General features: G+C 58.7%; 2 protein-coding genes across 8 annotated transcripts in view; one reads left to right on the top strand and one right to left on the bottom strand.

The window, feature by feature from the left end:
* The window catches only part of AGAP3 (ArfGAP with GTPase domain, ankyrin repeat and PH domain 3), a 77,660-nt gene extending 65,504 nt beyond the window's left edge, over window positions 1-12,156 (top strand). For all 7 annotated transcript variants that reach the window (XM_077303521.1, XM_077303520.1, XM_077303519.1 and 4 more), the window contains 5 exons: window positions 8,493-8,647; window positions 8,883-8,973; window positions 9,423-9,645; window positions 11,027-11,282; window positions 11,535-12,156. In XM_077303521.1, coding sequence (XP_077159636.1) covers window positions 8,493-8,647; window positions 8,883-8,973; window positions 9,423-9,645; window positions 11,027-11,282; window positions 11,535-11,726 — 917 coding nt within the window. In that variant the 3' untranslated portion in view covers window positions 11,727-12,156. The remainder of the gene's footprint in view (window positions 1-8,492; window positions 8,648-8,882; window positions 8,974-9,422; window positions 9,646-11,026; window positions 11,283-11,534) is intronic.
* A 2,164-nt stretch (window positions 12,157-14,320) lies between these two features.
* On the bottom strand, window positions 14,321-21,010 carry GBX1 (gastrulation brain homeobox 1). The gene is made up of 2 exons (XM_077303884.1): window positions 20,301-21,010; window positions 14,321-14,973 (listed from the first exon to the last, which is right to left on the bottom strand). Exons 1-2 carry the CDS (start codon window positions 20,767-20,769, stop codon window positions 14,402-14,404), a joined length of 1,041 nt encoding a protein of 346 aa, XP_077159999.1. The 5' UTR covers window positions 20,770-21,010; the 3' UTR covers window positions 14,321-14,401.
* Between the last annotated feature and the right edge of the window lie 425 nt (window positions 21,011-21,435).

The raw sequence follows: 21,435 nt of genomic DNA, 5'->3' as shown, positions 1-21,435 counted from the left end.
GGAGCCCACTCCACCCTGCCCCACTACTTAAAATAGTAGAGTGGGGAGGGAACTCCAGGGTTATCTAGTCCAACCCCCCTGTACAATGCAGGAACTCACAACTCCCTGCCCACCCACAGTGACCCTAATTCCATGTCCAGATAATGTCCCCCCCCCACCCGAGAAAACCCCAGAACCCCTGACCAGCCTGGATTCTTGTCATTGGGCTCTTGAGTTGGGGCAGGAATGCATCTGGGTCCCCTGGCAGGTGAGCATCTCTGGGCACAGCATGGTCCTGTCTCCTGCCAGCAGAGTCGGCTGAGAGGTCACAGTGGGGGATCCAAGAGAGGCCCTATGGCTCTCCCTCTGGTCACCAGAGCCAAGGATGGGGTGGGGGCTCAGTTTCCATGTGTCCTTCTCCTCCTGAAGCCACAGGGCAAGTCCAGGCTCACAGGATTACTGGCTGTTGCCTTCCCTCTGGGTGCGCCTCAATTGGGTCCTCTCTTTCTCTGCCTTTTGCTGGGTCTCTTCCCATCGCTCAACATCTGCCCTCTGGAGGGATGGGAAAGTCTTTGGGCCTTGCTTGGCCAAGCTGGTCAAGAGGGAGGAGAAGGGGATGGGTCTTACAATCAGGAACGGGAGCAGCCTGGACCTATGCCTGGCTGTGTGGCTCCTGGGCCTCCACCTCCCCCCAGACATACACTCCAGCAGCTTTTGCTGCCATTCTCACCAACTCAGCCTATTCATTGGATTGTGCTCCTCTTGTTGCCTGCCGTGCTGCCCCTGCATCCGGGAGGAGGGTCTGCTGGGCTCCTTCAGCCTCCTTCTGCCTCTTTCTCTGGCCCCCTTTCATCTGCTGGAGCTTTGCCAGCACTTCTTTGGCCAGCCCTGATGTCCTGGCCTCCTTTCTCCAGGCCTGCAGGAAAGGCCTGGCAGGTTGGGGTGGGTGGGTGGGTGGGTGGGCTGCTGTCAGGCAGACAAGGCAGTCAGTGTGCCTCAGGTTGGCACCCTGGGAGAGTGGGTGAGTCTCGGGATGAATTGCCATCAGTTTATCTCATTTAGGAGGTAATCAGAGGCGAAGACGTGTGGTGCAATTGAATCTTCGTTGTTCTGAAGTATCATAAATCACGCACGGAGCTCTTGCTTTTTTACATGGCCGCATGTTAAAGAGGGGGGGGGGGAGAGGGAGTATTCCTGGTGCTGCAGCCCTCATGCCACACTGCTCAGAGAGCACCTGCAAAAGCAAAGGGGGCATCAGGCCACAGCTCCCAAGGCTGATAGGCTGGGGGTGGGGTGGACAGCGGAATTCCATAGACCCACTTTGAGCAGCTGGTCCTGGACCCCTGGGAACCCCTGAGTCTGGAGAACCCTACGGAGGTTGGTGGGTGGGGGTGGCTTTTTTTCTTCTTCTTCTGATGATGATGATGATTTAAAGCCCTCTTCAGTTTTAAAGCCCACCAGTGTATTGACGGTGACTAAGAGGGCTGGTGGGGGACAGGCATGATGAATGCCTACTGTCAGGGTGCGGGGGGCACCCCTTCCCCCCCCCCGCTCAGTGGCGTTCAGCAGATTGCCGGGGATTATGGCCTCCCTGGTGCCACTCCCAGCAGCTCATGCCATGTCGTGCCACATCCTACTCCGTGACAGCCTTGGAGTCCTTGCCTCTCCCCAACCCTCTGTAGAGACCTTGCCCTCTGAAGACAGGCAGACTGTTTTCCCCAGACCGCTGTTTCTTTCAGCCCCCCTCCTGCCCACCGGCGGCACCTGAGCAGCCATAGGCCCAGCCCCCCCCCCCCCCCCCGTAGCTTGGCCATCTCATGCCTCCCAGAACCAGCCGGGGGTCCCTTCTGCATCTTGTTTGTGTGTTTGCCTGGAAGTTGTGGAGGAGGAGGGGAGGGGATCGCCCCCGATGCATTAATGCCGGTTAGGAATATTGGGTTTAATGAGCTGCAAAATGAGGCGGTAGCACAATGACATTTACGGATGGCACCCGCCTTGCGCTCACTTGATGGCAGCGAAGATCCCAAGGAGTACCTCCGGAAGGCTGAGCTGCTGCCACAGACTCCTGCTGGCCCCCTCCTGCCAGGGACATCCCAAGTCTCTTCTGGGGCTGCCTTTTTCAGGCCCCTGCCAGCAGGCCACCTGGTCTGCCCGAGCAGCAGCCCCCCTCCAGCCAGCTCCTCCTCCACCCGGCATGGTGGTGCCCAGCCCACTCCCCCGTGCCCTGGCTAATTTCCCTCTTGTTTGGAGGGCTTGTTGCTGAGGAGGCGGTGGCGGAGGCGAGGTCATCGGGTTAATACCCATTAGCAGTGGCAGCCAGGCTGCCTCAGTGGCTGGCGAGGACTCTGGAGCAGAGCAGCCGGTCTGAGAAACATCATCAGAAAACAATCAGGAGAGTTGCAGGCTCCTTCCACTGCCCACTAATCCCTGCTGTCCACCTGCTTCTGCTTGGCCAGCCCTCCTTGTCCACCTGGTCCCACCCTGCAGCCCCCGACCCAAAAGGGAACTCTGTGACAAGCCCCAGGAAGCCTCCTCACTCCCCCCCCCCCCAGCACTTTCCCAGCCCGCGAGTCCTGGTCTCTCGTCAAATTACCCAAATGCGCCTCTAATTTCTCAGTTGGTCAGTCACAGAGCTAATGAGTTGGGGGGGGGGGAGTGACTATTGGGCCCAAAGGAATGCATGGAGATCCTAGGGAGGGGAGGGGGGGAGGGGCACAGAAGCACTGAGCTCCAGATAGAAGGGGAGGCTTCTCCGGAGTTTCTGCTGCCCAGGAGGGCACCTGCGTGGGCTGCAAGAAGGAGCCCGGTCTGCCAGCTGGGAAACCAGTAGGTGGCCTGTAGGGAATCTGAAGGAACACTCCTCCTAGAGGCAGAGGGAGGAGCTGTGGCTGTCGCCTGCCAGAAGCAGTGGAGGCTGGAGCAGCGTCCTCCGGAGCAGGAGCCATCAAGGGTGTGGGCGGCACGGGATGCCAAGGGATTGACTCCAGAGAGAGGCCAATGAGTGGAAGGTCGAGAGGGCAGTGACCCTTGCTGATGCCACCACCAAGAGCGTGGAAGGGCAGCTGCTTGGGAGCCCCTTTTGCCTTCCCCCTGCCCGTGGGACTCCCTGTCACTAGAAGAAGGAGCTTGGCTTTGTAGCTGGATTGCCTCTTCCCCTCAATTCCTTTTTCATACCCACATGAGTTGGATGCACCTTGATATCACTCGTTGTGAAAGCTTCTTTGCAAAAATCTTCCGTAGCCTGTGGTGTGGAGACAGAGACAAAGCTGCATCCATTGAAGCCATAGTTATCCAATTCTTAAAGCAACATTGACAACCAGATTTGCTTCATGGAACTAATTCAGTGGCCCGGGGGGGGGAGTATGCACCACCCCCAGTTGCTATGGATTTGTTGCTCCTAGGGATCTTGATTTCTCTCATGGCTTGGCGAACCCTACTTGAGGTGACCCTTTTTCTAGGGGAGTACAGGAGGTTTTGTCTCAGAGCAGAAAACCCTCACAGCATTTGTATGATCTGAAACAAACAAGATTTGAGGTTTGAGCCCCAGAAACAGCTTTCACTAGGACTCTCTGGTTTGGCAGCTTCATCAGTCAGAATGTAGCTGCATTTCATGTGGAAGTTTAGTGGGCTTCTATCTTCAGTCACAAATTATCCCAAATTTTTTTGAAAGGGCTGCTATATATGTTTCCCCCAGCCCATTGCTTAATTCCACAATGGTCATAGGAACTGGTTCTAGCACAGTTAATTATCCTTTCTTTTGGATCTGCTAGCAATCCTTGGTGGGAGAGTAGTATTTCTGATGCCTGTAAAATTGTTGCTTCTTAAAGGTGTTTTATAGCTGATTAGTTCAATATAGTAGCATAGAATATTTACCCAAGATAGTGTCTCTGTTTCATTTGTGGAAGTGCTTTTCCCAGTGTTTTTTCTTTCCTTCACATCCCCGGTGGAAAAATAACTTCATGTGCTGGATGGCAGATGAGAAAGCCCTTTTTGTTTGCTATTGGGGTGCAAATAAGGAAAGAGCTGCTTCTGCCCAAACATTTTCAAGGCGGGTGGTGGCTGCTATGCGTATCTTCTTTCTTTCTTATTTTTATATGTATATGATGTCCTTCCGTGTAGACTCACAGAAAATTCAAATACAGTACAATACATAATGGAATTTTTAAGCGCTCCTGTGGAGCAGATAAAATAAAGGAGTAAGGGTTAAAGGGGAGGAGATAGGGCGGACTCTGTCCGGAATAAAAACTCGGAGGGCCCAATCAGGAGCCGTTTTGCAGCTCCTGATTGGGCCCTCCGAGTGTCACTTGCCTCGCCTGGGCCGGCTGGGAAGTCGCCGATCAGAAGAAGCCTTCCACAGCGGTAGCGTTCTGCCGGGCCCTGGGGCAGGCTCGCCTGCCCCTGGTCCCAGCAGTAGGCCGCAAAGCCTGTCGCCGCCATCCCGAGCCTTCTGCCGGGCCCTGGCCCAGGCTCACCTGCACCTGGGGCCCGGCAGAAGGCCGCAAAGCCTGCCGCCGTCTGGAGCATTCTGCCGGCCCGTGGGGCAGCCGAGCCTGCCCCTGGACCCGGCAGAAGGCCACAAAGTCCCCTTTCAGGCCACCTACCTGACTCCATTCCTGCCTTCCTCCCAGCATTCCCTTTATCCTTCCCTTCCTCCAAGCATTCCCTTTGTCCTTCCCTTCCTCCCAGCATTCTCTTTGTCCTTCCTTCCTTCCTTCCTTCCTTCCTTCCTTCCTTCCTTCCTTCCTTCCTTCCTTCCTTCCTTCCTTCCTTCCTTCCTTCCTTCCTTCCTTCCTTCCTTCCTTCCTTCCTTCCTTCCTTCCTTCCTCTCTCCTATCTGCCTCTTTCTTGCTACCTGTTTCTCTCCCTGTTCTTCTGTCTCTATCTTCCTCCCTTTCTGTCTTTCTCTCTGTCTCTCTTTCTCCCTTTCCCCTTCCTTCGCCCCATACCTCCACCCAACCACCATGCTAGAGCCCGCTGCATTTTGGCCACAGCGGGCTTAATATCTAGTAAGTAATATAAAATTTAAAAATCAGTTCAGTGTCCTGTAGGCCCATAATCTCATTCTACCCATGTGGTGGCCATATCTGCTGCATCCCATCAAATCATAGAATCCTAGAGTTGGAAGGGGCCATACAGGCCATCTAGTCCAACCCCCTGCTCAACGCAGGATTAGCCCTAAGCATCCTAAAGCATCCAAGAAAAGTGTGTATCCAACCTTTGCTTGAAGACTTCCAGTGAGGGGGAGCTCACCACCTCCTTAGGCAGCCTATTCCACTGCTGAACTACTCTGACTGTGAAAAACGTTTTACTGATATCTAGCCTAAATCGTTGTTCTTGAAGTTTAAACCCATTACTGCGTGTCCTCTCCTCTGCAGCCAGCAGAAACAGCATCCTGCCCTCCTCCAAGTGACAACCTTTCAAATACTTAAAGAGGGCTATCATGTCCCCTCTCAACCTCCTTTTCTCCAGGCTGAACATTCCCAAGTCCCTCAACCTATCTTCATAGGGCTTGGTCCCTTGGCCCAAGATCATCTTTGTCGCTCTCCTCTGTACCCTTTCAATTTTATCGACGTCCTTCTTGAAGTGAGGCCTCCAGAACTGCACACAGTACTCCAGGTGTGGTCTGACCAGTGCTGTATACGGGACGATGACATCTTGTGATTTTGATGTGATGCCCCTGTGATGACCCAGATGCAGAACTTTACACTTATCTTTATTAAATTGCATCTTGTTCTCATTTGCCCATTTTTCCATTGTGTTCAGATCTCGTTGAACTCTGTCTCTATCTTCCGGAGTATTTGCCAGTCCTCCCAATTTGTTGTCATCTGCAAACTTGATGAGTAGTCCCTCCACCCCCTCATCTAGATCATTAATAAATATGTTAAAAAGTACCGGGTCGAGCACCGAGCCCTGAGGTACCCCGCTACTCACCTCTCTCCAGTCTGATGAAACACCATTGACAACAACTCTTTGAGTGCGGTTCTCTAACCAATTCCCTATCCACCTGACTATCTGAAAATCCAGATTGCAGTCCTTCAATTTATCCATCAGAACATCATGGGGAACCTTGTCAAAAGCTTTACTAAAATCCAAGTAAATGACATCAACCGAATTTCCCCGATCCAGCAAACCTGTTACTTGGTCAAAAAAGGAAACCAGGTTGGTCTGGCAGGACCTGTTGGAGACAAATCCATGCTGACTTCCTTGGATCACCAAATTGTCCTCCAGATGTTTGCAGATCGCTCCCTTTAATATCTGCTCCATTATCTTCCCCACAACAGAGGTCAGACTCACTGGTCTGTAGTTTCCCGGGTCATCCTTCCTCCCTTTTTTGAAGATCGGAATAACATTTGCTCTCTTCCAGTCCTCCGGGACATCTCCAGTCCTTAAAGAGGTTCCGAAGATGATGGACAAGGGCTGTGCAAGTTCTCTGGAAAGTTATTTGAGTACTCTCGGGTGCATTTCATCCGGACCAGGGGATTTGAACTCATCCAGTGCAGCTAAATGCCTCTCGACAACCTCTCTATCCATGCTAACCTGCCACCCAGACACTGTCCTTTGGCTATGGCCATCTCTAGATGTGCCTAAACCCTTTGACCTGTGGGAAAAAACAGATGTAAAATAGGCACTAAGCCTTTCTGCTTTCTCTGCATCTTCCGTTAGAGTTTGTCCATCCGCACACAACAGTGGGCATATTGCCTCCTTTACTTTACGTTTGCTCCTCACATAACTGAAAAATCTTTTCTTGTTACAATGGGCTTCCCTGGCCAAGCTTAGCTCACTCTCAGCTTTGGCCTTTCTTATGATTGATCTACAGTGTCTAGTAACCTGTAGGTACTCTTCTTTAGAGCTCTGTCCTTCCCTCCATTTCCTGAACATTTTCCTTTTCTTTCTTAGTTCCTCTTGAAGTTCTCTGTTCATCCAAATAGGCTTCTTAGAGCTCCTGCAGTGTTTTCGTCTTTCTGGGATAGTCATTGATTGAGCATGCAATAGCTCTTGTTTGAGTATCGCCCACCCTTCACATACTCCCTTCCCTTCCAGCATTCTCGTCCATGGTATGACACTCATCATGTCTCTGAGTTTATTAAAGTTTGCCCTACGAAAATCCAACATCCGCGTCTGGCTACAAGCTTCCTTGGCTCCCCATCTCAAAAGGAATTCTATGAGGACATGGTCACTTCGCCCTAGGGTCCCCACCTCCTTCCTTTGATAGACATCTGATAGAAAGACATTTGATAGAACGAATTCCTTTGATAGACATCTGGAAGGCTGTGACCTGGTAGAGAGAAGGAACTTTTATGATATACTACATGCTGGACTAGCTAGCAAGGAGAGACTCTGATGTGGGCCGCGGCTCCTCCTCGTCCTCCTCCCCGACTGCTGCCTCGGGGGCTGCCCTGCCACTCTGCTGCCGGCTCACCATTGGTGCTCTCCAGCGGCTGCCATGGCTGGCGCTCCCCCTTCATGTGGCACTGCACTGCTGCTGCAGGCAGCGCCCCCCAGTGGGCGGCAGGAAGTCAGGGGTGCGGCAGGAAAGCAAGTGGAGCAGGGGCTCAGGCGGCGGCAACGTCCCTCGGCAAAAGACTACCCTCCCCCGGGCCTCAGTAAAGTTGTCAAGTGTTGACCGGTACCCAGTGATAAAAAGGTTGGGGGACACTACTCTACAACACCCCTGGGTCAGCTCTGTGGGACCGCAGCAGACAGGGCAGGGGCAGTTGCAATCACCTGCCTTATTTCTCCCACCTTCCTTCTCGGCCCATCTATCTGAGGAAATGAAAACGAGGAGATCCATGTTCACCCTTGCCCATGCCAGGGCACTGTGGAGGAAGGGCAGAATTGGTTGGCCAAGTGGAGAGGCTAGTTGTGACCTGCCCAGCTCAAAGCAGCTGGCCAGAGTGGGGGGATTTTCAGCTGACACTTCAGTCAGCACTGAAAGGCCACTCTGCAGTGGATTAGGGCCACAGCTGTAATAACTTCCCAGGAACAAGGCCAGAGGAGACCCTGGAGAGACCCAACCAACCAACACACGAGACTGCAGGTGGAGGAGTGGGGGGACTTGGCCTTTCCATTGTACCTGGGCCCAGACTCAGCCCCACTTCCTTTCTCACTTGTTCCTCCTTGTCTCCCTGGAAGGCAGTGTCCTTCCCTGTGTTTCCCCCTTTTAAGTCAGGAGAAAAGCACACACACATCCAGAGATCTTGGGCCAGCCACCGTCATCCTCTTGTGGAGTGAAGCCCCTCTGCTGAAGGCAGGCAGGACTTCCCTCCTTGAGCTGGGCTCGGGAAGGCGGCAGTGGTGACGTCCAGACGCCCTCCAGAGGCGGAGGGAGGGGACCAAGGAAAGGCCGCTGTGGGGCAGGAAGGCAGCAGAACAGTGGGATGCCCAAACGTGGGCTGTGCACCCCCTGCCCCACCCCTGTCTGGGAGGGCTCCCTCACTGCTGGGGGGGGCCTAAAGGTGGGCGCTGCTCTAGTGCTGAGGCCGCTCTCCTCTCCTCTCCTCCTTGTCCTCCAGAGCAAGAGGAGTCCTTTGAGTTCATTATCGTGTCTCTGACCGGCCAGACGTGGCTTTTTGAGGCCTCCACGCAGGAGGAGCGGGAGCTCTGGGTGCATGCCATCGAGAGCCAGATCCTGGCCAGCCTCCAGAGCTGTGAGAGCACCAAGAACAAGGTAGAGGGGCCTGCTGCTGGCGGGAAGCTTCAGCAGGTCATATGGGGCGGAGTGCCCCTCTAGGCAGGTGCAGAACATTTTTTCTGACTACTGAGTGAGACGGGCTCCCAGGGGGCGAGGGGGGGGTGGCTGGTATCCGTGGCATCAGGGGCCGGTGCCAAGAGAGAATGCCCAGAGTGTGTCCACGAGTATGAGGGAGAAGACTTGAGGGGTTGTCTGTCTGTCTGTCTTTCAGACGCGGCTGGGCAGCCACAGCGATGCGCTCGCCCTCCAGTCCATCCGCACGGTGCGTGGGAACAGCTTCTGCGTTGACTGTGATGCGCCCAGTGAGTGACAGCCAGCCTTGCCAGGAGGCTCTACCCACCTCTCCACCCCCAACTCCTCTGCAGGGCTGGCAACTGGAGCCAGATAGACAATCGGGAGGGGGGTGGGGACGACAGTTTTCCAGAAGGCGGCTTAAGTAGAAATAATTAAGTGCTCAAGTCTCAGAGCTGTGAGATATGCAAGTGCCAGCTCCAAACCTCCTTAGGGTACGCTGGAGGATGGCGCCATGCTCCCTGCCAGGGATCTTCCCTAGAGGGGAGAGGGGGCAACACACAGCCTTGAGGGGGGTATCCCCAGCATGGCAACTTCAATCCTTGGCATCCTGCGGCAGCTTTCACCTTGCCTTAAGCCAGAAGCATTGCCTTGATTTAGCACCTGCGGGGAAGTGCAGGGTGGGGCAGGGACGGAGGGAGGGAGGGATGGGCTGACCTCCCTCCCCTTCTCTCCGTAGACCCGGACTGGGCCAGCCTGAACTTGGGAGCTCTCATCTGCATCGAGTGCTCAGGCATCCACCGCCACCTGGGCACGCACCTCTCACGCGTCCGGTCCCTCGACCTGGACGACTGGCCTCTGGAACTGGTGGCGGTCATGACAGCCATTGGCAACGCTCTGGCCAATTCCGTTTGGGAGGGAGCCATGGAGAACTACTCCAAACCAGGTCCAGAAAGCTCCAGGTACGGCGGTGACTCTTGGGCCTACCAAAGGGCCCCTCGGCCTCCTTGAGCCAGCTATGGGAGGTAGGGGGTGGAAGTCCTTGGCTGGTTGAGCACATGCCTGGGCTGGCTTCACTGTGTCTCTGTCCCGCTGGTGCAAAAGTGCACATGTTCAGCATAGAGATGTGCAGTGACGTCAACCTTAACTCACTTGGTATTTATGAATATAAAAATAGGGACCTGCCTTGGGCTTCAGGATTGCCCCCAGAAGCCTGGGCCCCTCAGCAATGGCTCTGGTCCTTGCCAGCCTCCCTCCCCCCCCTCTCACAGGGATTCCAGATGGGAGGCGAAAGGAGGGCCACATTCTAATCTCTCTGCTTCCTGCTCAAGAGTGGGAGCTTTGCTTGTTGTCATCTCTTCTCCCCTTGGCACAGGGAAGGCTGCAGGTGGAAGGAGGCCCCAGTAAGCCCCTCACTCCCCCAGCTTGGCTGTGCCAGGATCCTTTTGCCGTCCAGACCAGGATTCCAAGCTCTGGACGGAGGGATAGCCAGGGGTCGAAGCTGCTCAGTCACCTTCTGCAGGGACCTCAGCTGACCTGGGAGAGTTCGCAGGGTGGTGTGTAAATGGACCGGAGGAGACCAAGGCGCACACCACCACTGCTGCCACCATGTTTTGCCTCCCGGGCCTGTGACTCAGGCCTGGTTGAGAGGCCGCATGCCCCCTGGGCAGTCCTGTCGTGGCACGGGTCCAAGGCCCTGGCCTTCCAGAGCAGCAGGCCTGCCGTTTCCCTGGGAGATGGCTGGCCAGGCAGGTCTTGAGGTTCCTGTAGCTGGCTGGCTGGCTGCCTGTCCTCCAAGCCCCCATCCTTCCTCCTTGGTCCCACCCAGCCTGCAGTGGTGGGAAGACAGCAGAGGCCTCCGGCCATGGCCGGCTGCTCAGGCGTCCTGTTCCTGTCCGTTTCAAAGAAGGGGTTAAACAAAGCTGCCTGGCTGCATGGGCCCCAGGGGGGGCTGCCTTGTTTGTTCCTGTCGGAGTCCCCTCTGTCTGTCACTCACTCATCCCGACACCCAGACAAACAGCCTTTTCTACTGCCTTATCAGTGGATAAGAGGGGGTCAGGGGGCAGGAGCCACTGAGCATGCTCCATAGCCGGCATGGCATGTGCTTGGGAAGATACAGATGGACAGAATGGGCAGCAGATAGCGGGGTGTGTGCAGCATCGATCCGGGGCCCCTTAGCGCCAGCACCTTTGTGTGGGCAGAGAGACAGCTGTGAAGATAATGCTGTCCACCCTCCCCCTCCCCATTGCTGGCACCATGCCTGGCCTGGAGGGCTCTCTGTAGGGGTGTGGCAGGGGCAGAGGGTGGGTGTGACAACCCCTGCGCCTCCTTGTTCTTCTTCAGGGAGGAGAAGGAGCGCTGGATCCGGGCCAAGTATGAGCAACAGCTTTTCCTGGTACCCTTGCCACACTCCGACGTCCCCTTGGGCCAGCAGCTGCTGCGGGCCGTGGTGGAAGACGACCTGCGGGCCGTGGTCACCCTGCTGGCCCATGGCACCAAGGAGGAGGTGAACGAGACCTACGGAGACGGAGACGGTCGGACTGCTCTGCATCTCTCCAGCGCCATGGCCAACGTGGTCTTCACGCAGCTCCTCATCTGGGTAAAGTCATCGCTTGACCTGAGCAGAGGGCCCCCCTGCCTGCCTGCCTGCCTGCCGGCCAGCCAGCAGAGGCAGGGTTGGTTCGGGATGGCTGCTGGAGCCAGTGGCTCTGCCCCCTCTGGCCTTGGAGGGCTTGGGTCTCTTAGCACTTCCTGTGCACACCAGTGATGGCCAAGGGCAGGGGGTGGGAAGGTAAAGGGCTGCTCCCGTGGTTGACCTTTGAGTGCCTGGTGTCTCTGCTTTGCCCTGCAGTATGGTGTGGATGTGAAGAGCCGGGATGCCCGAGGACTGACCCCTCTTGCTTATGCCCGCTGTGCCGGCAGCCAGGAATGCATGGACATCCTAACCCAGCACGGATGCCCCAGTGACTCCTCCATGGCCTCCCTGACGCCCAGTCTGCCCCATCGGAACTTCAACAACAATGCCTCGGCCTCCCTGCCCTGAGACCGTGCTCTGCAGCTCACTGAATGCGGGACAGGCCACCGTCCCCCTGCCTAACAGCTGCAGCACCAAGCTGACCCAGGGCTTTCTGCAGGGGCCTCAGCTGTGTGCATCCCCTGGGGCAGAGACACCACTGCCCCCTCCCTCAGAAACCAGGCTGGTTAGGATCGGTGTCTGTCGCACTTTGGGCCACTGCTGTGGGTCAGACAATCGGAGTGGGCAACTGCTTGCTCCTCCCTCCTCCAGGACAAAGGGAAGGTGGGGTCCTAATTAGGGCCCTGCGCAAAGGGAAATCCTCCCCTGTATGCCCCCCCTGCTGCTGTCTTTTCTGTAGTGCTGCGTCCTCTGTTGGGGCGGGGCCCTTGCAGATGTGCCCTGCCCCTCTAGCTGTCCCTTGTGTATAAAATGTACATTAGAAATATTTATATGATGACATTCTGTAAATATGTTTCTTTTCTATGCATGTGTGTGAGGTCATGTGCCCACATCTGTGTGTGTGTGTGTGTGTGTGTGAGAGAGAGAGAGAGAGAGAGAGAGAGAGAGAGAGAGAGCGTGTGCAAGGACATGCAGCACCAGAGCAGCTGCCCAATAAAGCAATGGCTTGTGCTCCCCATAGTTTCCCCACTGGCTGTGCGCTCTTCTTGTTTCAGGGCAAAGGAGTGGGCCACAGGCCATGATCGCCCTGGGAGTAAGCGGGAGTGGATCAGAGCCTCCAACCAGCCGTGGAGAGAAGGGAGCACGCTGGTCACATGGCCATTTCCTTGTCCAGCCTCCCTCTCTCCTTGCCACTGTGGAGGGGAGATGGGGTCCCTGCCCACTGCCTCCTGGCTTTGTTTGTATGGAGTCTCTCCCATCCTTTTCAGCCCCCATGGAATTCCTTTTCTTGCTAAGTCAGCTCAGGCTAGCAAAGCCAAAGGGAGCCCCCTTTTAGCCTGTGGCGAGGTCATGCCTTCCCCCCCCCCTCCGTAGGGGACAGGGGGAGGATTGTTCTGCAAAGGGGGTCCCCACCCTATCCCTTCCTCCTTCTCCAACAGCACCTGGTGCCCAAGCATCATCTGTGGCCCTGCTCTATGGAGCTTTTCCTACTTTGGCTTGCAGCCATTCTGTGCAGACCTAAAGGTGGTGGTGGTGGTGGGCGTTGCAGGCAGGGGGCCTCTGGGCCAGGCCAGGCCAGGCTGGGGCTCTGCACAGGGATTCCTGTGGTGTGGCAGGCCATGCTGGCTAGGGGGCTGTGGGGGCTGCCAGAGCCTTGGTGTGCCACTCTGGTTGCGCTCAATGATTGGCCTCCATGGGAATGGGCATTAGGGGCATCCCCCATGCTGTGCTCATGGTGAGTCAGGAGGAGTTGCAGGACTGGAAGAGCTCAACTGGATTGGGGCCCTGCCACTGGCGGAGGGCAGCCTAGCCTCTACGTGCACTGATTCCAGCTGCTTTTGGGCCTGCTGCAGATCGGCCATGCATTTGGCCAAGGTCATTTCAGGTTTGGACCTGGTGACCCTCCAGGCTGCTTGTGTTCTCTGCAAGCACAGTGAGGGGCGACCAAGGAGCCAGAGGAAGGGCTGCAGCCCAGACACTGGCAGAGACCATTGAGCTGGGAAGGGGAGGGGTGCAAATGTATCAGCAATCCCTGTCCCCAAAACTAAAGCCAGGGATCCAGGCTGGTGGAATGAGCTGCCAGCTGAGTCTAGGGCCCTGACCTCGCTCTTCCGCCAGGCCGTGGAGTGACCTCCTGAAAGGGCCCCCCTCCCACCAACCCTTGCCATTCTTCCCCCCTCCCCCCTTGCCCATGCCATTGAAGCACCTGCATATTCAACAGGTGAGGAAAGAAAAAGATGGCAGAAGTGCTGGGAATAGGTAGACAGTTAAAATTAGTTGCCAGATAAATAATTCCTTTTAGGGATTAATTTTTAGAGTAAGTGCTGTTATGTATGTACGTGGCTTTCATGTAAGCCACCTCAAGGCTGCCTGTGGGAGAGAGGTGGTCTAGACATCTGCTAACGCAGAATGAGGGGCCGTCAAAGAGAAGCAGCCCGTAAAACAACCTGCTGCAAGCAGCCTGGTTCCTGGGATGCCCCGGCCTGTTTTCTGGGTGGTGGGTGGGCAGTAGAGGCTGGGGCCCTCCTGGAAGCAGCTGCAAGCCCTGTCAAGGGTAGCCAGTTCCCAGGGATGCCTGGAGTTCAGCATTCCACCGTTGAAAGGGAACCGCCGCTCTGAAGAAATTGTCCTGAGTGGGCTCTGCTCAGTCTCAGGGGCCCCTACAATGTGCCAGGAACAGGAGGACCTGGCAGCCCACAGACCTGGGCTTACCCCTACCCAACACCAAGCAGCCCCTCTTGGAGGCTCCTGCAGCAATTTCATCCTGTCTTGTTTAGTCAGACTGACTGCTGCTCCCAGTGGCCTCCCCACCCCTTTCTGGTAGGGAGGCCTGCAGGACAAGTCCTGGGTGCAGGCAGGAGGTCCGAAGGGCCACCAGAGGGGTGAGGCCAGAGCACAGGGCAGGGTGTTAGGAGGCCAGGCTAGCAGAAGAAAGGAAGGCATCCGGAGGGGATTGCTCAGCTGGGCACCGAGTCCATAGAAAATAGCTTTATTGACTTCCATCATCACAAGGCTGCCGTTGCACCGGCTGGCAGGGGAGACACTGAAAGGGGTTATGTACACAGGGGGTGGGCCCCGCTGGCTCAGGGGCGCTGGCCCTGCTCGAGCTGCTGGTGCTGGCTGCGCACGACGAAGCGGTTAACGTGGACGGGGATGGGCACCACGATCTTGGGGTTGCGGACCGGCTCGCCAGCGCGGCCGCTGACGTTGCCCGCCTTGATGCGCTTCCACTTGGCGCGCCGGTTCTGGAACCAGATCTTGACCTGCACCTCGCTCAGCTTGAGGGCGTGTGCGATCTGCGAGCGCTCCGTCAGCGACAGGTACTTCTTGCAGTGAAACTCTTTCTCGAGCTCCAGAAGCTGCTCGCTCGTGAATGCCGTGCGCCGCCGCCGGCTCTTGCCTGGGCCGGCCCCTGACGAGGAGGAGGAGGACGAGGAGGCAGCGCCCCCCGGCGGACCCCCGCCGCCCGCCTCGCCGCCGCCCGAGCCCCGCTTGGCCTTGGCCTTGGGCCCCAGTACAATGCTGCCTCTGCTCGCCCCGTCCAGGCCCGGCTCCTCCTCGCTCTCCGCCTCGGCTGAGCTCTCGTCGTCGTCGCGGTCGCTGCCGCCCGCCGCCTCGCCCGCCTTCTCCTCGTCCGAGCTGTAGGCCTTCCCTTCTGCCGGAAAGAAAAAGAGAGAGAGCTAGCCGCGCCTTCTGCACGCGCTCAGAGGGCTGGCCGGACAGTGTATCTAGGGCCCTCGCTCGAAGGTTGCCCTCCCGGGCCTTCTCTGCACTCCGCCGCCCACCGACGAGGACGTGCGGCTCCGCAGACTGGACTTCTGTGGCTCCTCCGAAGCAGGGGCCGTCCAGTGTGCAGCCGCGAGGGTACTTGGAGCGGGGCCGCCAGCGCCTGGCGAGCGCCTTTGCCCTCCGCTAAGTCGTGCTGCTCAGATAGGGGCTAAATTCCAGGGGGGTCTCCATGTTGGCCTGAAGCAGCGGAACAAATCGAGTCAAGTCAGGCATCTTTCAGACCCACAAAGTTTGGTCACGCTATGAGCTTTCGTGTGCACGGGCCCTTCCTCAGAGAGAGACTGAGCAGCGGCCGCCGCCACCTCCGCCTCCCCGGCGCGGGCAAGGCTACACATTCCCTCTCCGGGGCCACGCTTCCAGCTGCAGCTCGGCCGGTGCCTGCACAGCAGCCCGATCCGGGGGCCTGGAGAGGGAAGGACCGCTCGCGGCTTTGGTCCCTGGGGAAGAGGGGGATACTCTCTTCAGGGTTCCTGAGCACCCGGGGCAGGATCCAGCGCGGCCGGGGGGGGGGACTCCGCCCCAACTGTGTGTGTGTCCCTGATTCCTGGTCTCCAATGCCAGAAGGAAGTGGCCTTCACCGGCTACCGGGGGGGGGGGGGGCGTCTGTTGGCCTTCCAGAAGCCCTGCCGACCAGGGTTTGTTCCTTTCTGGCTTTGGTTTCTACCAGGTCCTCCCCTCCAGAGGGACTGGCATCCTTCCCCTCTCCTCCATGGGACCCGAAGAAGAAGTGTTGGTTCTTATATGCCGTTTTTGTCTACCCGAAGGAGTCTCCAAGTGGCTTCCAACTGCCTTCCCTTTATCAGTGATGTGGTGAGCCCCAGATCACCCAGCTGGCTGCCTGTGGAGGGGACGGGGGGGAATCAAACCCGGCTGGCCAAATTAGAAATCGGCACTTCTAATCCTAACCACTACACCAAGCTTTGTCAGGGCCTAGATCCCAGGCACTCACCGCCCCTTCCTGGCCAAGGACCCACCAGTCCCGCAGACCCTGCCCCACAAACATTGGCCAACTGCTCCTGGGAGGACCCCCTCGCTGGTCACTGCGACCCGGTGGTAGACTAAATACCGCCCCAGTAATCAGAAGCGACTTGTTGTGCCTGTGGACGGGGAGTGGCCACACAACCCCATCCTACACTACACTTGTGGTCTCTTCTTTCTGCCTTATGGGAGGGAAGGAGGGCCCCCCGAGGAAGGAGCCTCAGGGCCATCGGCCACCAGCCACCTGTCTCCGGTTGCTTCAGACAGACAGGCTGGGCCTTTATTTCGCCCGGAGGGGACCCAGGATAAGGCCTATGGTCAGCCTGCTCACCTGCAGCTCACAGTTCTTTCCACAGCGGGCTCCCCCCCCCCAAGCAGGTCCTAGCGGCCACATAGAAGGCCCCAACCTAGGGGGGTGGGCTTGCCAGCCGATATACAGTAGCCCCGAGTAGGGGATGCGTCTCCGGGGGAGGGGGTCTGCCTCTCTCATCGAGGAGCCCTAGACATGCTCCCATACCTCTTCCGGTTGGTCCGTTCATGCCGCCCCTCCTCCCCAGAGCTGAGGCCAACCAGACTGGGAGAGAGATTGGCCCAAAGCCCCCCAGGACCCTGACGGCAAGGCTGCCCCTTGTCCTGGTGCTGCGGTCTAAAGGTCTCCGCAGCCCACCCAGCCCCCAATGCCTTTGACACTAGGCGATAAATGAGGAGTCCTGGGGAAGATTGCGGATTCGCGGGAGGGGGGGGGAGATGGTGTGTTTCCATTTTTCGACTAGAAAAACGGGAAAATGGGAGAGGGGATCCTGGGGGGTTACTATGGGATGTTTTCCCTTTTGGAGTAAAGGAAATGCTTCTTGAGGCGTCTCAGCGTCAGATGTAGCAGCACCTGAGAATTTTCTGGTGGAGTTCAAGCGATTTGATTTCCCTTCTGGCATGCTCGATATGTGCCCGCGGGGTGACCCTTTTCATGCAAGAAACCTATTTTTTTTTAGTTTAACAAAAATACTTTGGGCAGCAAATAATAGGCTATAAAGTGCTTAATAACACATTATCAAACAGTTAAGTGTTTCAGTCTTATAAAATTTAACTTAATATCCTGCCAGCTCTGATGCTGTGAGAGCGTTTCTCTCCAAACAGATTTCTCTTTTGTTGACTTCAGAATTGGGGCAGTTCTACCTTCCACTTTTCTTCTGTCCTGCCTCTCGGAGGGCCAAACGAAAATTCGCGCGCTCTGGTAGGAGAGGGTGCCGTCGACTGGCGGTTTTGCTTATACAAAAATGAAGACATTTATACTTTTAAATTCCATGTATGTACCGAATAGTACATCGCACATGCTAAGTTATGAAAGATGTGTTTTATGTTGCCCGATCAGTCAAGGATAGTTGGGCACGACAGGAAAGGGAGTGTTACATGTTTTTTACACACACACCCAAGTTTCCACTTTTTTTATTTTGCAAAAGGGGGGCGACTCCCCTTCCCATCCCCATGTCTCTCCTCCAGCCGCTCTCAATGGCTGTTCCCTTTATCCCCTCCCTTCCTCCCGTTTTATGAATCCTGAGTGTGCACTTCCCCGCCCCCAAGCGCGGCCCTCCCTTCGCACTAAGTAGTGCTGCAGATCGGGACCATTCCACCGGACTAGTCCTCAGCCGAAGAGCTCTGAACTGCAGGAGGGGGAGATCCGCAGCAGGAGAGGCCAACCGGAGCCGCTGCCAATCCCACAGCAGAGGAATTCTGTCCCGGCTGCGCTACCTGGATGCCGGCCCGCGGAACGGGGCCAGCCGGCAGTGGAGCAGTGCGGGCCCCCGGGTCATGTGGCTGGCGCTGGCATCCCCCACCCCACACACACACCCGCCAAAGGAGTTCTGCTACGAGGCGGCCGCTAACAGAGTCCCGGGCACGGCCGGGAGGCAGGCAAACAGCGCCCCTGGTCAGGGGGTACTTCTCAGTCCCTGGGAGGGCCCCGTAGAGCCTCTGTCGCACGGGCGGCCTCTTCCAGACTCACGGGGAGAGGCTGCCGGGGACCCACCTTCAGTTGACCGGCCCCTCGAGCTCACACACTCCCTTCTCCTGTGGCTGCTAGAGGGCTGTGGGGGGAGACAGCTGGACCGAGTCCCTGCTCCACTTTGCTCAGTTCTCTGTGGGGCACAGGCCGGTTCAGAGGAAGCGAGGAGTTCCATGGAGGCTTCCGATAAGTGGCTCCAGCCTCCCCCCCTGCGGTCACTCGCTGGACCCGTGCAGGGCAGAGCCTTCCCTGGCAGCGAAAGGCCATTCGTGGGGCCGACGAGTCTTCTCCGCCCTCGACAGGGAGGAGGGAGGCATGCCGGCCGCGGAGGGGTCAGGCCCTGGGGTGGCGTGGGGCTGCTGGCGAGTAAGCCGCCGTCTCAGGGCTCCTGCGTCCCGGGAAGGACTTGTCCCTGCGCTGCAGCCGGAAGCGCCGCCTCGGAGCCAGCCGGGGCCAGGGAGGAGGGCTCCCCGCCTTCGCCTCCTGTCGGACAAGGAAGGTTCCGCGTGGTCGGTTTGCTCTCAGCAGGACGGAGTACGGGGTGGAGAGAACCGCTGGGCTTGGCCTCCATGGACCTTTGCCCCTCAGCACCCGCTCCTCGGACCTGGAGGGCCCATCTTTGGCCCGGCTGCGACCCCCTGCACCTCATGCCAAACCGCCAGCCGGGTAGCACCAACAGCAGGCTGCCAGGTGAGAGGGCAGCAGCCTAGCAATAACGTGCCACCCTCTCAAACCGACATGTTGGGTGCTAGGTTAGGCTTCTCTTCTCCCTTTCCAAGACAATGAGACATTGCTCAGGGGCACTGGCTGGCTGAAGCCGGCCCTGGGGGCAGAAGGGCATCTTCCGGCCCAGAGCCCAATCACGACCGACTCCGAGGGTGCATGGCCCAGGCCCTTCCTCGTAAAACGGCTGGTAAAAATAGTCCCTGTGCGTTGGGGGGGGGGGTGGGGGGCACTGGTCACCTCCGGTGCCCTCTCATTCTCTCGGAAGCTGCTTCCCTCATGCCCTCTAGGGGGACGATCCCCAGCCCTTCAAGGGGCCCTTGGAGCCCCGCACCTCACACATTACCCACTTCATGGAATAAATGGACATTAATTTACAATCCCACAACCTTGGAAACCGGTGCGGAAGGGTGAGCAAAGCGCGAGGTCTTGGCAGGCACGTTTGGGGACTGCTCGCTTGCCAAAACCGGACACCTCTCTTTCACCGTCAGTTGCAGCTGACGCCCCCATCGGCACCGAAGGCGCAACCAGCCCTGGGCTGGCTACGGGTGGGATTCTGCCTGGGCCAGGCCACTCTCGGGAGGAGACGGCCTCCCCTGAACCCCGGCCCACTTGGGGAGCGGCTTCCACATGCTTGCAAAGACCTCCCGAAAGCCCCCGAAGACGAGAAGAGCTACCGGACGAGCGCGGGGGTGGAGCCCTCAGGCTGCGACTTCGTGCATCGTGGTGGATCGCCAGTCCGCCGCCTCTGGATCCCAGACTCCCGCCTGACCCCAAGAGCTCCTCAGGGGAACCGCTGGACACAAGCGGTAGGTTTCCTCCGGTCCGGGCCGTCCCCCGCAAGACCAGGGGTCACGCCACTAGCACCATGGACAGAGGCTCGACCGCTGGAGGCTCGGCTGAACGAGTCCGGCCCGCCCGCGTTTCCTCTCAGACAGAGGGGAGCAGCCCCGGCCCGCTGCTGCGGAGGAAAGCACGCCATCAGCGGGCTCGACCCCTTCCCTCCCCTCCCCTCCGCCGGGGCGCCACGGCCCCTCCTGGCCGTCGTTGTGCGGCTGCCGGGGGGTGGGGGCATCCACGCACATGGCTCGCGCGCTTCCCCTCGCCCGGATCATCTCCCTCCCCTCGCCTGCTGGGTCCGGCCGCGGTCCGCGGACCCCGGCTTGGGCATGTCTGAGGCCAGAAGACAGCGGGCTGGCGGGCCAACGGAGAGCCGTAGCAGGAAGGGGAAGAGGGCTTCCGAAGGGCCACCAGAGCCCCTTTCTCCCCCGCTCAGCCGTGGCTTGCATCCCTTCCACAGTGCCTACGAGAATGAAGGAGACTTGCCCAGCGGAGAAAAGTTCCCCCAACTCCCCGTCTGGCAGCAGCTTCCTCCTGCCGCGGGCGCCTCCCCTGTCCAGTCCGGCACGGCCCCTGGCCACGACGCCGCTCTTTTCACCTGATCAGCCCCGCCCCGCACACGGATCCCCAGTCATCCGGCAGTCGCAGCCTACCTGGCAGGTGCGGGAAGGGCTCCGGGAAGTGGAGGGGCGGATCGGGGGGGCCGTTGTCCCGGCCGGCGGGCAGATCCTCAGCCTCTAGGCTTTCCGCGGCGTTCCGGCGGCGGCAGGGCGGCTCCGTGCTGCTTCGCCCGGCGGACGGCAGCTCTTGCGCCGGGTAGAAGCCGTCGGGGGACTCGCCGAAGTTGGGCAAAGCCGTGGTGAGCGCCACCATGGATGGGACGGCTTGGCCGAGGCTGGCGCAGAATGAGTTCGTGAGGCGTCCGGCGAAGGAGGCCAGCGGCGCTAGCGGAGGGAGCCCTGCTGCGGTCGGCAGCGGCCCGTGGGGGAGCACCAGGGGCCGGTAGGGCATGAACATCGGGTAGCCGGTGTAGAGCAAGGGCCCGGAGCGCGGCGCCGGCGGAGAATGCCCTATGAGGGAGTCGATGGAAAAAGCGGCGCCTTGCCCCGTCGGTCTCTGCATGGCCGCCGCCCCCTGGCCCCTGAGAGCCGCGACTGGCCGGGACGGCCGGCCCGAGCCCTGCTGGGCGCCAGGCTCGGTGCGGGTGGCGGGAGCTCGGCGGGCCGTTGCTCGGATCCAGCCTCAGCCCGGTCGGCGCGGGCCTCCCTCCGGGGTCGGAGCGGGGCCGGTGCCTTCGAGGAAGCCTCAAACGAGGCAGCAGCGCTGCGCCACTCGGAGCTGCCCGCAGCCCGGGCTCCGCTCCCCTCTGCCTGGCGCGGCGCTGCCTGGGCTGGCGCTGTCTGCCGAGGGGGCGGGCGGGCGGGCGCGAAGGGGAGGAGATGGAGGGGGAGGGGGTGTCGCCCTGCCTCTGGGCTCATCCATCTTCCTCAAATTCCGCTTGAGTTCTCCCCAGAGCCGCCCGCCCAGCGGTCGGGCCAGCAGCAGCAGCGAGTTCCCACTGGAGCGCCCGAGGGGCCCATGGGAAGGCACCGCCCCTTCCCGCCTCATCAGCTATTATGGCTGGTGATGGATGATGGCCAATTACCGGTCGGGCGCACAAGGGCCTTTTGTGGGGCGGGACCAGCTGCCCCGGAGGCCGGCCGGCACCCGGGGATGCCCCATCGCTTCCCAGCCTACACCGTCTCCGGGAACCCCACATCGGAGATACTGGCCGGGCTGGGAGCGGCT

This window comes from Paroedura picta, chromosome 11 (genome assembly GCF_049243985.1).
Source record: "Paroedura picta isolate Pp20150507F chromosome 11, Ppicta_v3.0, whole genome shotgun sequence".
Classification (NCBI taxonomy): domain Eukaryota; kingdom Metazoa; phylum Chordata; class Lepidosauria; order Squamata; family Gekkonidae; genus Paroedura; species Paroedura picta.
The sequence above is the reverse complement of the archived record's forward strand: the minus strand, read 5'-3'. Positions and strand labels throughout refer to the sequence as shown.